The sequence below is a fragment of the Mytilus galloprovincialis genome, chromosome 7, assembly GCF_965363235.1.
Source record: "Mytilus galloprovincialis chromosome 7, xbMytGall1.hap1.1, whole genome shotgun sequence".
Classification (NCBI taxonomy): Eukaryota; Metazoa; Mollusca; class Bivalvia; order Mytilida; family Mytilidae; genus Mytilus; species Mytilus galloprovincialis.
The window spans coordinates 31,795,582-31,811,669 of NC_134844.1; the positions used below are offsets into that span (position 1 = coordinate 31,795,582).

Consider the following 16,088-nt stretch of genomic DNA (forward strand, 5'->3'; position numbering starts at 1 on the left):
ACAGAAAGTGTACATGTTTTTTCTGGTAGTTTCACAGTTTATTATGTTTCTCGGATTCTATAAAGTAAAAGTAATTCAACTTAATTTGGTGTATGGAATGATTGCATGGTAAACATGATGTCTGACAGGATTCATTTGTATAGGTCTCATTTTTGTCCAGCCTGCAACTTCTGTCACAGAAAGCTTGACAAAGGGATATTGATCTGGTGGTGTCGTTTAAATCTGGCAGGTTTAATTTGACCTTGTCCTTATTTTCAAGGCTAATAAATGGGTGTTGGTATTGGTATGTTTTTCTTACTACATATATATACAAGTAAAATGTCAACTATATTGGGTGTATGGAATGATTGTAAGGTGTAAATGTTTGTCTGACTGGTATAAATGACCTTGACCTTATTTTTAAGGTTCATTGGTCAATTTAAGTTTTCCTGGTTAAGTTTATTTCTTAGAAACTATAAGCAATAGGTCTATCTGTGTATGGGATAATTGTAAGGTGTACATGTATTACAGGTTTGGTTTATTTGACCTTGACCTAATTTTCTTGGCTAATGTTAACTTTATGTGATACTTGTAAAACTTTGTATCAACATAAAATCAATGGTCAGTAAAGCAGGTGAGACATTTCAGCATATGCACTTTTGTCAGTAACTAGGTCAATTTATCAATTAGTAAAAGATGCGGTATAATTGCCAATGAGACAACTCTCCTCAAAACATCAAATGATACAGAAATTAACATTTCCAGGTCACCATAACTATATTTTGTGTATGCATTGTTGTGTTCATGTCTGTCTGTCTGGTTTCATCTGACCTTGACATCACTTATAATAGTAAACTTTCAACTTTAATTACATCATCATAAGTAAACCAGGCAAGACAATTCAGCATATATCCACTCATGTTTTATCTATGTGATTTTGATTTTATGGTGCTCTTGATCACCAAGGATAACAACTGTTACTTTGATTGGAATTACTTGATGCTAAAATCTGATATAACATAGCTGCATTGAACTTTTGCAGTAAAATGTCACAAAAAAAATTGATCAATTACACCAAATACTCTTAGTGCAACATAAAAGATGTTTCATTATTCACATAACTAGTACACATTTGTGTTAAGGGGCCAGTTGAATTCTGCCTCCAGGTGTGGGATTTTCTCGCTCTGTTGAAGACCCATTGGTGGTCTTTGGCTTTTTTGCTCTTTGATTGGGTTGATGTCACTTTGACACATTCCCCATTTCCATTTTCAATTTTATTCTACTGTTGCAGGTGTAAAAGTGTTGACTTAATACTAAGAGAATAAAATTAAACAAAAACACATTTAAAGAAAACAATAACACATATCACAGTTTATTCTAAAAATGTATATCAAATATGTAACAACAGCAACACAGAAACCAAGACCTAGCGTGACTTGGAATGTATAATATAACAACTTCTACCAATAACATAATGTTTTGTTCCTCATCTTATCTAAAGTATTGTGCTCATAGTCATGGTTCTGTCTTTTCTCCTCTAAAACTCAAATCTCATGTTGTATATTTACCAAAAAGAAAATTACAACAAATATCTGATAATCTTTGAAAATCTGTGAATGTCAATTCTTTCTCAAGGACTATTTACCTAAGAAATATTCATTTTTTGCATGCATAAATGTCAAATATTCTCCCTAAATATACATGAACTATGTATTAAATACAAATGTAAATAAAATTTTATTGCACAGAGTTATCATTATGCATACTTATAGCACTAGCCACAATAACTTAAATATACCTGTATGTATACAAACATACTTCTACACTAAAATGTACAATAGACTGTGGATTGTTTCATGTCTTATGTAATGTTTCAATAAAATAGAAGATTTCTCTTCTTGAGAAAACTCTGTGAATGCAAGAAGTCGAACATATACATAAATATACATTATGCTCTATGGTCGGATAGTTATCTCTTTGACACATTCCCCATTTTCAATCTCAATTTTCAAAATGTGAGTGCTTATCAGAAAAAGTAATTTCTATCATATTTGCATGTCAAAAAAACAAAAGAAACTTGCATGTTTGAAAATAATCTCAATGTTTTGTCAGGTAAGAACAAATTTAATATTTTTAACATTCTTATGTTCAATCATTGAAAACTTTTATCCTATTTTGAGTAAAAATAATATAAACAGTGTATTCATAAAAAAAAAAAAAAAAATCCTTCTTAAAATCAATATTTTGTTGTAAAAAGGGAAGCACTTTTTTCAAAAGAAATATGGTAATTAAAATAGCTCATTTCTTTATCCTTCAAAATATGTGTGTTTTATTAACCACATACTGTATCATATTCCATACCAATTTTTTTATGTAAATTATAATTTGTTTTTCAATACAGAATAAGAAGCATTAGTATAAATGCAAACAAGATAAACATCCATCAGAAGCCTAAGAAATGACTTTATAAATGTCATAAAACTAATTGTCCAGCTACTTTATGAACATATTCTAGACCTAAGATGTTAGACTTAAGCAACATGAAATATTTTTGGATAAACTGAAAAAAACTGGTCCCAGTTAGGGTTTTGAAGAAGATCAAAGAAACATTAATTATATAATTTTTTAATTTGAGAAATTTCTTGAGAAATAACACCAGTACCTTAAAATGGACATATCGTTGAAGTAAAATTAACCGAAAACAATTCTTTGGCACTAGAAATATAGAGATCACAATAAAAGAACAAATAACTAACATATCTTACTGACCTTTTGTAAATCTTAAAATGTATGGTAATGTGAAAAAATACATTAAATCTGATTCTATTGAATATATGATTAAATGTAATTTTACAATTCCCACATATAGCATGTAAAATTACACAATTAATAAATTATTATAAAAGGAGATACAACCTTTCCTTATGAATCATATGTTTAATACTTCAATTTATTGCTTTTTAACATACAGTATGGTTGGTATTATTCTTGCCAAAACACATTATATTTGACGTGCAAAGATAGGTAATGTTAATATTAAACATGATAAAGTAACAAATTTTGTTGAAATGCTGTGTAGCTGATTCTAAATCGCATAAATTACAAAACAACTAATTTCTAAGTGCACATAGTGCAAAAGATGTATTTTAAATCATCTGTGAAAATATTTATCTTATATTCAAACAGTTTTTGATTATGTTGTGCAAAACAACAATGGCTATACATTTAAATAAAAGGAAAAATACCAGATATACTGAATTATAGTTATTTATTAAATCAATTCCTAGGTGGTACAGGAGGTAAATTTCTACTTGGAACAGGGGGGAGATTATTTGGTATACTAGATGGGGGCCGAGATGGGACAGCAGGTCTAGAGGGGACTGGAGGAAGGTTTGTTGGAGCTCCATCTACAGGACGTGGGGGTGGTGGAGGGGGCAAGTTTGGTGGTGGATGAGATGGTGGATTTTGATCATTAAGCCTAGGTGAATCATTAAGGTCCCCTGGGGAATTGTGTGTTACTGGTGGCGATGGGGGTGGAGATTCAGGTGCAGGAGGGGGCATACTTGGAGGACTAAAAGTTGGTTCTGGAAAACTTGAATCCCTCATTTCAACATTTCCATTTGGCTGTCTAGAATTATCTACATAGTTTGTTGCTGGTATATTGTATAGAGGATTAATAAACTTTGCTTGTACATTGCTGGTATCAAATGGATCAGCCTTTGGTTTAGTAAAGGGTGATATTGGTGCATCTAAAATAGAATTTGGTTGACTAGATATATTCTGTTCTTTCTGGTTCAAACCAGACATAACTTGACCTGAATAAATGTCATTTGAGTTTGTTGATGGTATAAAAGCACTTTGTACTTCTCTCCTTGGTGCAGGTCTTGGTCGAGATGCAGGTATACTTGAATCATCGGTTGGACTATCTCTTAATCTTGGGATAGGTTTTCTTTCTTCAGTTGGACTATTACGTGATCGAGGTACAGGAACAGGATTGACAGCCCCTGTAACATTTCCCGTACTTCTTGCTCTTGGTATGGGTTTAGGAACATTAGCTCCTTCATTGGCTGATTCTGCAACTGATGACAAAGTCTCAGCAGTTCTACTCTGAGGTATCTGAGAGGGAGTCAGTAGTTCATCTAAAACAGATTTGTTTAAATGTCAATAAAAACTCATATACTTTGAAAACTTAGATGAAGAATATATTTTCTAGATAAGGTTCTGTTATATCAATATATCAAAAAAATGTTATAAAATATATAAATACATATTTATGACAAAAGGACATATTAAAAAGTTTTTTTGTTTTTTTTAATGGTGTTTGTCATGGACTAAAATGGCCTAAAATATTATTGGAATTTCTAAAAAAAAAAATGAGTACAGATATTTTTTTTTAACATCTGCAATATTTTGCAGAAATCGAGTAGTTCCAATTTTGGGACCTCAATAAAATTGCATAGTTACTGTATATAAAATCACATTTTTATTCATATCCTTTCATAGCTAATAAGGCTGTTAACATGGGTAATCATCTATACAGACAAGTATTAATTTTACTGTACTTGCCACCTTCCATGGTGGAGATTTTAAAATTGCCTTCCCTTGGTCCTATACATGTTTTTATGGCACAGCTCTTATGATTAAATTAATACAACTAATTAAAGATATTATTAGTTACATGGTGTGTTAGTGACCTGTGAGTCTGTAAATTCCATATGGGGTGAGAGCGAAGCACACTGTGTAACAAATTTATTTTACTGACTATCTTTACATGTGGTATTTTGACTAGCTGCCTATCAAAGCGATCACATCTTCAATACATAGTATTAAAATCCTACTTCCATTTGTCTATACAGAAAACAAATGCCAACAATAACAACTTTTTAGCTTGATATGTGTTTTATGAATTTATTTCAATCGTTTATTACATGTATCAATTTCTTCGTCTGTTGATCCTTTCAGATTTCTTATTTTGTTCTGAAGGGGAAGTAACTCTGTTATGCCAACAATAACAGGCCCAAGACCACAATTAATGACCCCGCTTTTCGTTGTCCACGAATATAGTTCCTTTAAATAGAGTGTATTTTTCCTTAATTTTTTTTCTTTCCCTTCCTCACTCATTTCTTAGATTTTTTTGGGTGGAAATGAAAGAAGAGAGGTGAAATAAATTTTTGGATGTTGTATTTAAACTGATTTTGATATGGAATGAGTGATTAGGCCAAGTGCAAAAAGGCCATATTTACAGTTTTCGGAACATCTCTTGACTTGTCAATAGGGGTATGGATGTGTATTGGCTAAATTTGTAAAGTGATTGGTTCAATCTTTCTGAATTTTGGATATATATTTGGACTAAGACTATACATTACACACACACAAAATTTGACAAAAGTGCATGGTGCAATTTTTTTAATGATACAAATGTTATAAAGAACTGATAGAGGAATTAATTGTGGTCTGTGGCCAACAACTTGTTTGCTTTAATTATGTTTTATGAATTTATTTCAACCTTTTATCATCATTTTCGTTGTCTGTTGAAGCCTTTCAGATTTTTCCTCAACACCGTGTTGTTTTTATAAAGGGTTAATGCATTTTTTTGGTTTTAAAAGGAAAGAAACTCCTTACTAACCATGTATGGTAACTAACCCTATATATTTTAGGACGACCTATATCAAATATACATAGTCACAACGTGTAGTCCTTTAACCAATCATACCTCTATAAATCTATAGAAGTAAGATAATTTAAATTATTGTGCTACATGAATGTGCAGACAGACAGACAGATAACTTGAGGGTATTGCAGACTTGTTATGGAGCTACAATAAAAATCTGAGATCAGCAACTTTCTATTACAGCATACCACAGATGATTTACAAGAATGATTTGGGTCAGATTTAAAAGTAGCAATTCTCAGGTTGTTATCAATATCTATGACACCATCCATATTGACCAATTCGATTTTACAACTGTCTGATGATAGCAAAAAAAACCAGGAATCTCAACTAATAAAATCTGACATAAACGGCCAAAAGCTAAGGAGGCACTGTAGATATTTGAAATGATTTCCTTTTCAATAGTGCTTAGAACCCAAGGATTTAGAGGCCAAATAGTGTTAATTGTATCCTGATTCTTTTTAATTTTCCTGAATAATACCTACCATTATTTGGCATTAATGGTTGCGGCAATGAAGCATCTACACTTTCACCTCTAATCAACTTCTCAATAACATTCTGAGCTTCCTGCATGCTTGCTGCATGGCCATGGTGTAAAACATTAGTAGGCAGTCCAATTGATGAAATCTGAAAAGATTTGAAAAACAAAACTTTTACATAATTTATCATTTGATTAATACCCCATTACATGATCTCTTTGAAGCTAATAGATAAACTTCAGAAAAACTAAACTGAAGGTTTGATATGCATTATTAGTTGATAGCATTTTAGCACAATCAAATAACAAGTAAATGCTGCTTCCTGCGGTGTATACCTAAATTGCCTGTCTCTGAATAATGGGTTATTGTATGTTGAATCAAAATTACATAATTTTTTAGATTAAATTCTCTGATATGCAATAGACCCATCTTATGATGCTTTTCCATCAGTTTGTCCAGCTGTATTTTAATGAACATCTTTTGTAACATTGATTTTGATTGGATAACATCATGATGGTCGCAAATACCTATTTACTGGCTCTGCTAACATGTTGCCAGTAAACTTAATTTGCAACCATCATATTGCCAATTGTAGCCGTGGGAGCTTAAAATACAAAACAGTTATCTCCTAAATGTATACTTTTGTGAGTTATAAAGAGCTTAGTTTTATCTCAAACAAGACATGACCATATTTTTTCCTGATTAAAATAGATATGAAGATAATATTTTCTTACCTTTGCTTGTTTTTTTGATTTGATGTTTTTAATTGATTGTGATCCCAATGGCTTTCTGACTGGTGGCATCTTCTTCAAAGGTGCAACTGAAAGACCAAAAGAATCATTTGTATATTTCAAGAACTTTATTTCCTTTGATGCCATATTTTGTCATCTTAGGTAAGATGGAATATGAAATTTTCTCTAATTCTTTAGCAGTTAACCCTTTTTGTACCTATTTTATAAGAAAATTTAATCAATGTGTGGTCGCTGATGATCTCAAAAGAGAAGAGGCTGAATTTAAGAGTCAAAACATATATAGTTCACTGGATGAGTAGAAATGTGCTAACAGGTGTTAATGAAACTGAAATCTTTGTGGAATGTGGACGTCACTTGAAAGGGATTTTCATTTGACAAAAATGAAAGTTTGATTGATATTCATTAAAGAAACAGAATCTTGCATAATTACTTAAAGATTAACAGATTTATCAACTGGTACCAATGTAAGAATCTATATTTATGCTTCATTCTATGTATATATGACCTAAGGTAGATTTGGTTATTTATGTTTTCTAAGAATTTTTCTGTATATTGGAAAACATTAAAATGAAAACAGATTAAATAATACTGATCTAATATAACATCATATCAACAGCAACTAATTAGAAGATGACAAAACTAGGATTCAAACTGAAATCTTCCACCAAGATAAACCTGTTTTTTATATTTTCGAAAAATTCAAATTATTTCATACTTTACAGACTGAAAGAATGCGTTTGGTGTGAGCCACAGATCTGTGCTGAAGGCCATACTTTGACCTATAATTGCTAACTTTTTATACATTGTGACTTGGATGAAAGGTTGTCTCATTAGCACTCTTACCACAACATCTTCTTATCTTTATTTGACAAATATAATGATTACATAAAAAGTCACATGTTGAAAATACCTGTGCTTTGTTGAACTGGTTTCATAGGACCACCAGTTGGTCTTTGTGGAGGAGGGGGCTTCACAGGAGGAGCTGGTCTCTGTGGAGGTTGTTTGGCTGGAACCTAGAAAGAGAAATTTAAAATACAGTTTTGATCTAAACTGCTATAATGTAATATTTAGACTTTAATTAGTAGCATATACCATTATTTTGAAAATAAAGAGAAAATTCATATTTTGGAGGTTCTGTCAGTTAAACACAATAACTGATACAGGCCATCAAATGTTGACCTGTACAAAACAAGCTTTTAGCACATGTCTTGTTCATTTTTGTCTTTATAGGTAAGTTTTTCTTGGATGAGTCAGTGGTTTGTGCAGTTTGATGATATTTCCAATTATTTCAGTAATTCTTCATATTCATGTGCAGTGATACCTTCTTAGATCTTTTTTCATTTTGGGACTAATGTTTTGACAGAGTTTGGGAATTACATAGGTTACCCGAATTTACCGATGAATAGATATGATTATAAACAGATAAATTTACCTCTTTTGACCCAGTATCCTCTGATGCTACAGGGTTTACATTTGGTCTAGCAGGAGGTGCAGGTCTGCTTGGTGGGGGAGGAGCACCATCCAGTATACCATCATCTGAGAGAGCTGGACTGTTTCTTCCTGAAAAACATATTTATTTATTCCTTCAAGTATTTATTAAACTGAAGAACACTAGTAATTCAATTTTTGAATTTTCCTACAATTAATAATTTCTTAAGATCAAATTTATATTGCTTTGGCAGTTCTGTTTAAGCAACTTAACTAACAGGGATTACATCTTTCTCATGTACCTGATAATTTTTTGTCACAATGGTACTTAATTATAAGTTGCAGTGAATAGATATAGGAAGATGTGGTATGAGTGCAAATGAGACAACCCTCCATCCAAGTCACAATTTATAAAAGTAAACCATTATAGGTCAAGGAACGGCCTTTAACACGGAGCCTTGGCTCTCACCGAACAACAAGCTATAAAGGGCCCCAAAAATTAATAGACATGTATATACCTGAATGTATTGGTGTGTTATTTACATACCTGAATGTATTGGTGTGTTATTTACATACCTGAATGTATTGGAGTGTTATTTACATACCTGAATGTATTGGTGTGTTATTTACATACCTGAATGTATTGGTGTGTTATTTACATACCTGAATGTATTGATTTGTTATTTACAAACCTGAATGTATTGGTGTGTTATTTACAAACCTGAATGTATTGGTGTGTTATTTACATACCTGAATGTATTTGAGTGTTATTAACATACCTGAATGTATTGGTGTGTTATTTTCTGATACTGTTAATCTGTCTGTCTGGTCATCTTCATCTTCTGCAAATAGTAAACAAAGTTATAAATATTAGAAAAAGGAATCAAAATAAGAATAGACACCAAGAAGTGTTTTGTCAGCTTTACTATTTATAACAAAATTTTATTTTGAAAGTCCTTGAGATCAAGGTCGTACTGATGTTATCACAAAAAATAATCAATAATAATTCATGAAAATAAGATTAAGATTAAGACCACATCAAAACTGATCACTAAAAGATCTTAATTAATCTGAGAATCACACATCTACAACAATGAAAACATACCATCAGAATCAAAGTCATACAATCCTGTGAAATCTTCTCCAAGTAAACTGTTACTGATGTTGTTAAACAGGGCCCCAGTGTTCATTGTACACAGTTTCATCTCTTTATCTATCTTCTGTTTCCAGTCTACAGTCTTTAACTTTACTTGGACTTTTCTGCCATTCATCTGTAATTCAGTTTCTTTTTCATAAATTACCTGTCTTCTAAAGCTTTATCACATTCTTATTCTAATTAATTTTTATGTAAGCATTTATAATTATACATGTGTCTAATGTAAATTAAGGTTACCAATTTTGGCAAGGAAAATTGAAAACTGCAATAACAAAAAAGACTAACTTTTGACGAGACATTTGGCTATAATATCAATATATCACACATTTACATAAGTTCTTACTTTTCTTTTTTAAGTAACGATTATCAATAATATCAATATATCACACATTTACATAAGTTCTTACTTTTCTTTTTTAAGTAACGATTATCAAATTACAATAAATAAATGAGATTTATAGTAAGATTGTAGTACCTCCGTATTGTTGTACTGTAAAGCCTCTATTGCATGTTTTCCATTCGTAAATATCAACCACATATCTTCATCAACAAACCTACATAAAAAAACATTAGTATGAAAAATATATTTCTCACAACATACATATAAATCATTTAAAACATCAACTTATAAAATAATTAAAATTGAAAATATATTTCTTCCAGAAAGTTATAAATTTTATGTTTTCCGTCCAATGGGCAAACTTTCAACCATAAAGAAGATGACCACATGTTGATACAAGCCTTAATGAATATTGAGGATTTATAAAAACAGTATGGCTTTCAAATTATAGTCTGCAGAGAGAGAACAAACAATGTATCAGTTGAAAGTGCATATGTTGATGTGCAAAGCATACCATCACTTGTATCAGAAAACACTGAAGTAGGCATTTTCTATAGATCCAAACACATCACTGTCAAATTGCTGACCAAAAATATAGTCATTTTGTTCATTAGAACTTAGGAAATTATGTGGAATTTTGTTGTTGGAGAAACAGACATAGTCATGAGGGAATAACAAAAGTAACATAACAATAATAAAACCTTGAAGATTGCAGGCTTTATCGAACTAAGAGTAGAAAATTTTACATCAATATACTACATCATCCCACTACCGGTAATAATAATATTTCTGGTAGTAACTATACATATCATAATCAGAACCAATCAAAATTTCTAAATACTTTTTATCGATCAAACAATCAAAACAAACAGAACATATCAAAATGTATAAGTAAGGTTAATGCAAAAGCTCACATGAATAAACAAACCCCCTCAGCTTCTGTATTACCTGACTAGACTTATCTCTCCTACATCAGTTAAAGTCTCTATAATACTGTCTATAGAATTAACTTCTGTATTACCAGACTAGTCTTATCTCCCATACATCAGTTAAAGTCTCTACAATTCTGTCTATAGAAATAACTTTTGTATTACCAGACTAGTCTTATCTCCCGTACATCAGTTAAAGTCTCTACAATTCTGTCTATAGAAATAACTTCTGTATTACCAGACTAGTCTTATCTCCCGTACATCAGTTAAAGTCTCTACAATACTGTCTATAGATATAACTTCTGTATTACCTGACTACTAAGGGACCTTGGTGGCTGAGTGATCTAAGTAGTTACTACTGTAATAACTAGCCAGTCAATAGTGAGGTTGTGAGCTCAAACACAGCTTGTGTCGGTGAACTAGACTCCAATCTTAATTGACTGGGATTGTCAGTTTTCCTGTCGAAGGTCAGTGGTTTTTGCCTGGACACGCCAGTGTCACGAAATAGCCCAAAGGCAGTGCTTAAAAGTGGCATTAAAGACAGAAAATCAATTAATATTACCTGACTAGACTTATTTCCCCTACATCAGTTAATGTTCCAACAATACTGTCTACAGTATCATCATCAAACTCTCCCTCTGTCAGGGTAACAACGGCAGTGCAATCTGATGGTCCTTGTTGACCTATAACCTCATCTAGAACATCCTGTTTCTTGTTGTCAATGACTTCTTGTATAGCAATATCTATCACAGCAACTACAGGTCTGTAAAAGAGAAATAAAACATACAATGATAACAATTCTAATTATAGAATACTGTGGATTCACTATTATTCGTTGTGGATACCAATTTTCATGGATTTCATGGATACTGGTGAACCACAAATTTAAATGTTCAATGAATTTCAAATTTTCTATAAGATTGTATGTAGACTTTGGCAAAAACACGAAATTGAATATCCTAGAAATTAGACTCGGACTGAATTTTAATGTGCGTATTGTTATGCGTTTACTTTTCAGCATTGGCTAGAGGTATAGGGGAGGGTTGAGATCTTACAAACATGTTTAACCCGGCCGCATTTTTGCGCCTGTCCCAAGTCAGGAGCCTCTTGCCTTTGTTAGTCTTGTATTATTTTTAACTTTTAGTTTCTTGTGTACAATTTGGAGACTAGTATGGGGTTCATTATCACTGAACCAGAATATATTTGTTTAGGGGCCAGCTGAAGGACGCTTCCGGGTGCGAGAATTTCTTGTTGCATTGAAGACCTGTTGGTGACCTTCTGCTGTTGTCTGCTCTATGGTCGGGTTGTTGTCGCTTTGGCACATTCCCCATTTCCATTTTCAATTTTATTTTAATTTTTCCTCATTTCACGAATATTGGTACCCATGAAAATAAATGAATCTACAGTAGTAAATCATTGTTTATCTACAAATACACGTAATCTCTAATCTTTCCCTGGAATATTACACCAATATTCATAGGTTATCTACAAATACACGTAATCTCTAATCTTTCCCTGGAATATTACACCAATATTTATAGATTATCTACAAACACACGTAATCTCTAATCTTTCCCTGGAATATTACACCAATATTTATTGGTTATTGTACACGTAATCTCTAATCTTTCCCTGGAATATTACATCAATATTTATTGGTTATTGTACATGTAATCTCTAATATTTCCCTGGAATATTACACCAATATTTATAGGTTATCTACAAATACACATAATCTCTAATCTTTCCCTGGAATATTACACCAATATTTATTGGTTATTGTACACGTAATCTCTAATCTTTCCCTGGAATATTACACCAATATTTATTGGTTATTGTACATGTAATCTCTAATCTTTCCCTGGAATATTACACCAATATTTATTGGTTATTGTACACGTAATCTCTAATCTTTCCCTGGAATATTACATCAATATTTATTGGTTATTGTACATGTAATCTCTAATCTTTCCCTGGAATATTACACCAATATTTATTGGTTATTGTACACGTAATCTCTAATCTTTCCCTGGAATATTACACCAATATTTATTGGCTATTGTTGGTCATCTCAACCAGATAAAAAGTGAGAAAAGCAATCAAGTTAAGATGACCAATGATAATCTGTTTATGGATATTTTACCTATGAGGACATTGTTTATTTCAATGTGTGCCCTAAGTTTATAGCGATAATTTTTTTTAACATTCTACTGTGCTGAAAAAGGAAGTTATCAAAGGAAAATTTCATAAAGCAGAGATCATTGTTTTTATTTTATTTTTCTATTCAATACACAAGTGTAATGTTCTTAAAACCAACCCTTGACATGACATTTCAAGAGAAAGTTTAACTATGAACTGAGGTCTTTAGATGGAGTTCACCTATGATTTGATGTTAACAGATGGAACTTACCTTTGAGCTCTCATCTTCTACAGATTGGACCTTACTAACAATAAAATGTCTTTTGAGGGAGCTTAGCTGTGATCTGATGTCATTGAATGGAACTTACCTGTGATCTCTGATCTTCAAGAGGTTGGACCTTATTGATGATTAAACACCTTTTGAGGGCGCTTACCTATGATCTGATGTCTTCAATTCTGATCTGTTATAAAGAACAAGGTGACCATTTTCATGTGGATCTTCTTTTTCCAATACTGCAAAACAATATTTAGTTATATTTTATATTTCATTAAATATCATAATTTGTAAACGTTGTACTAGATAAATACCCTTCAAATTAATATCATTTATGTATAGGTTGCATTTCTGTAAATATTGACAATGCAATTTCCCATAGGAACTCCTTTTACGGCTAAAACTGTACCACTTTTACTATGAAGTTTTGAAAAAAATCTTATCCTAGAATTGAAAGTTCATATGCACCACAATTTTTTTCAAAGGTCAAAATATAGGGCTGTGCGGCATATTTTCAACGTTTATATGCCCTGAACTTCTCAGAGTTTAAACTTACACTAATTTTCTTAACTACCCCTACCTCGAATGAAAGGTTACCACAGATTTCAATGTAAACAATATGCACGTGTTTATTTACTGGTAACATTCCCAAGTTCTGTCTCTGCGATATGGAACACAGAGAGCATAACTGGGAACCAGTATGTAAACAAAATTAATTTTCTATGAATATTCTATTACTCCCCAAAAGAGGCGTGTTTTGAGAAACAGCTGTATTTACAAAGTGCAACCTATAGAAATAAAATTCATCATTTTCACCTTATATATTCAATCAAATTTATTATACATACTCCCTAAATGATTCTTTCATTATTACTTTTTTTAACAAATAGAATATCATGACATCAGCACAAATAATTTTAAATTTAATTTAAATTATTTTCAAACTGCATTTCTAAGTGTTCACAGTAAGCACTTTATTTTATAAAATGTTGCTAGTCATTTTTGGGTCCTATATAGCTTGCTGTTCGGTGTGAGCCAAGACACTGTGTTGAAGACCATTCTTTGACCTATAATTGTTTACTTTTATAAATTGTGACTTAGATGGAGAGTTGTATCATTTACACTCATATCACATCATCTTATATCTACTAGTATTGATAACTTACAATTTGGACCATTTTTCCACCAAATATTTCGTCTCCAGAGGACTCTATCTGTCCAAGCTGGGGTTCGACATTTATCACTAGTGTCATAATCATCACAGAACAGGTCATACTTGTATGTAGGGGCAAAGTTCAACTGTCCTTCATTGAATCCTTCGAATACCTAAAAAAAAAAGTGATAACATGGGCACATAGAATTATAAAGATTTAATGATTATCAACAGTGAAGTTGGTGAAATTTGAAAGAAAGATTTATAATTAAGGTGGTACCCAACACTTTCACTAAAATTAATTTGGCTCGTTTAATTTTCATAAATTTTTTAGAAAGTCTTTAATTTGACCCTATGACAAAAAAATAAAAATTTCAAAAAATTTGAACCAACCATTTTATCAGAACAAAAACACTGGTTATATAGCAGTTTGACAAACACTAATTTTGATCATTGAGAAGCTTAATATTCTGTTAACAACACAATGTAATTTAAACGTATAGCTGATTTTACAGAGTTATCTCCCTGTAGTGTTAGGTACCACCTTAATTATTATCAATAACAATTATTTATGATACTGTTTAACATGATCAAATTTGTCTTGAAAAAGTTGTAGTTATAATTTCAGTGGTGATATGACTTCATTAAAATTTTTGCAATCCAATTAAATAGATTTTGCATTCTTGCCAGTGGTCAACGATTTATATATAATCAAAGAGTTGATAGCTCTGAGGTGGAAGAAGGTGAATAAAAGGTAACTTGAATTACCATATGATAAAAGCAGCCCTACTGACCCAGGCTGCTTTGTTCCATTTATTGTTTTTGAGATACAAAAAAACTAAATATCACTAAAATAAAATTTTGAATCAAAACCAAAAAGTATACAGATCTTTAGATTAATATAACAAAGAAGTGTGTAAAGTTTTAAGCAATAATCATAAATCGTTTTTGAGATATGGTGCGACATGTAAAAACCCCCTCCCCTTTTTTTACAAAATACTCAATAACTCAAAAATAAAATTTTGAATCATCACAAAAAAGTATACAGATCTTAAGATTAGTATAACTAAGAATTGTGTAAAGTTTTAAGCAATAATCAAAAATCATTTTTGATATACAGTGCGACATGTGAAAAAACAACGACCTGTTTTAGTTACAAAGTGCCGTAACTCAAAAAGTTTTAATCTTATTTGCACCAAAAAGTATACAGATCATTTGACCATCATAAGAAACAACTATAATAAGTTTCATGAAATTTGGATAAGTCGTTCTCAAGTTACGGTGCGACATGTTTACGCGGGATAGACGGACAGACGGACGGACACCGGACATTCGTATAAAATAATACGTCCCATCAATATTTTGACGGGCGTATAAAAATCAAGTTGATATCGTTCAACCAGATGCTCCGCAGGGCGCAGCTTTATACGACCGCAGAGGTTGAACCCTGAACGGTTGGGGCAAGTATGGACACAACATTCAAGCTGGATTCAGCTCTAAATTTTGACTGTGATTAAATAGTTGACACAGCATAGGTTTCTGACAGAGAATGAATGTGGTCTAATGAACTTAAAATTTTTGTTTTGCCTTTGAGCAATTCACTATGCTGTTGAATATTATACCTCTCAAAAAAATTGAAGCAATTTTCTTTTTATTGATGTAATCTGAAATGAGAAAAATTTACCCCCCCCCCCCCCCACCCAATTTTTTTTCACATCCCCCTTTCCCTTATTCCAAAACTGATCTCAATTCAAATTTCTAATGGCCCCTAGCAATAACTACTCATTT

General features: G+C 31.8%; 1 protein-coding gene across 2 annotated transcripts in view; it reads right to left on the reverse strand.

Moving 5' to 3' along the window:
- Positions 1-1,321: 1,321 nt before the first annotated feature.
- Positions 1,322-16,088, reverse strand: part of LOC143082766 (synaptojanin-1-like) — a 45,561-nt gene continuing 30,794 nt past the window's right edge. For both annotated transcript variants that reach the window (XM_076258622.1, XM_076258621.1), the window contains 11 exons: positions 14,314-14,473; positions 13,308-13,386; positions 11,297-11,497; positions 9,941-10,019; positions 9,415-9,580; positions 9,089-9,151; positions 8,314-8,441; positions 7,792-7,894; positions 6,864-6,949; positions 6,136-6,277; positions 1,322-4,118 (listed from right to left, as the gene is read on the reverse strand). In XM_076258622.1, the coding sequence (XP_076114737.1) occupies positions 3,256-4,118; positions 6,136-6,277; positions 6,864-6,949; positions 7,792-7,894; positions 8,314-8,441; positions 9,089-9,151; positions 9,415-9,580; positions 9,941-10,019; positions 11,297-11,497; positions 13,308-13,386; positions 14,314-14,473 (2,070 nt within the window). In that variant the 3' untranslated portion in view covers positions 1,322-3,255. The remainder of the gene's footprint in view (positions 4,119-6,135; positions 6,278-6,863; positions 6,950-7,791; positions 7,895-8,313; positions 8,442-9,088; positions 9,152-9,414; positions 9,581-9,940; positions 10,020-11,296; positions 11,498-13,307; positions 13,387-14,313; positions 14,474-16,088) is intronic.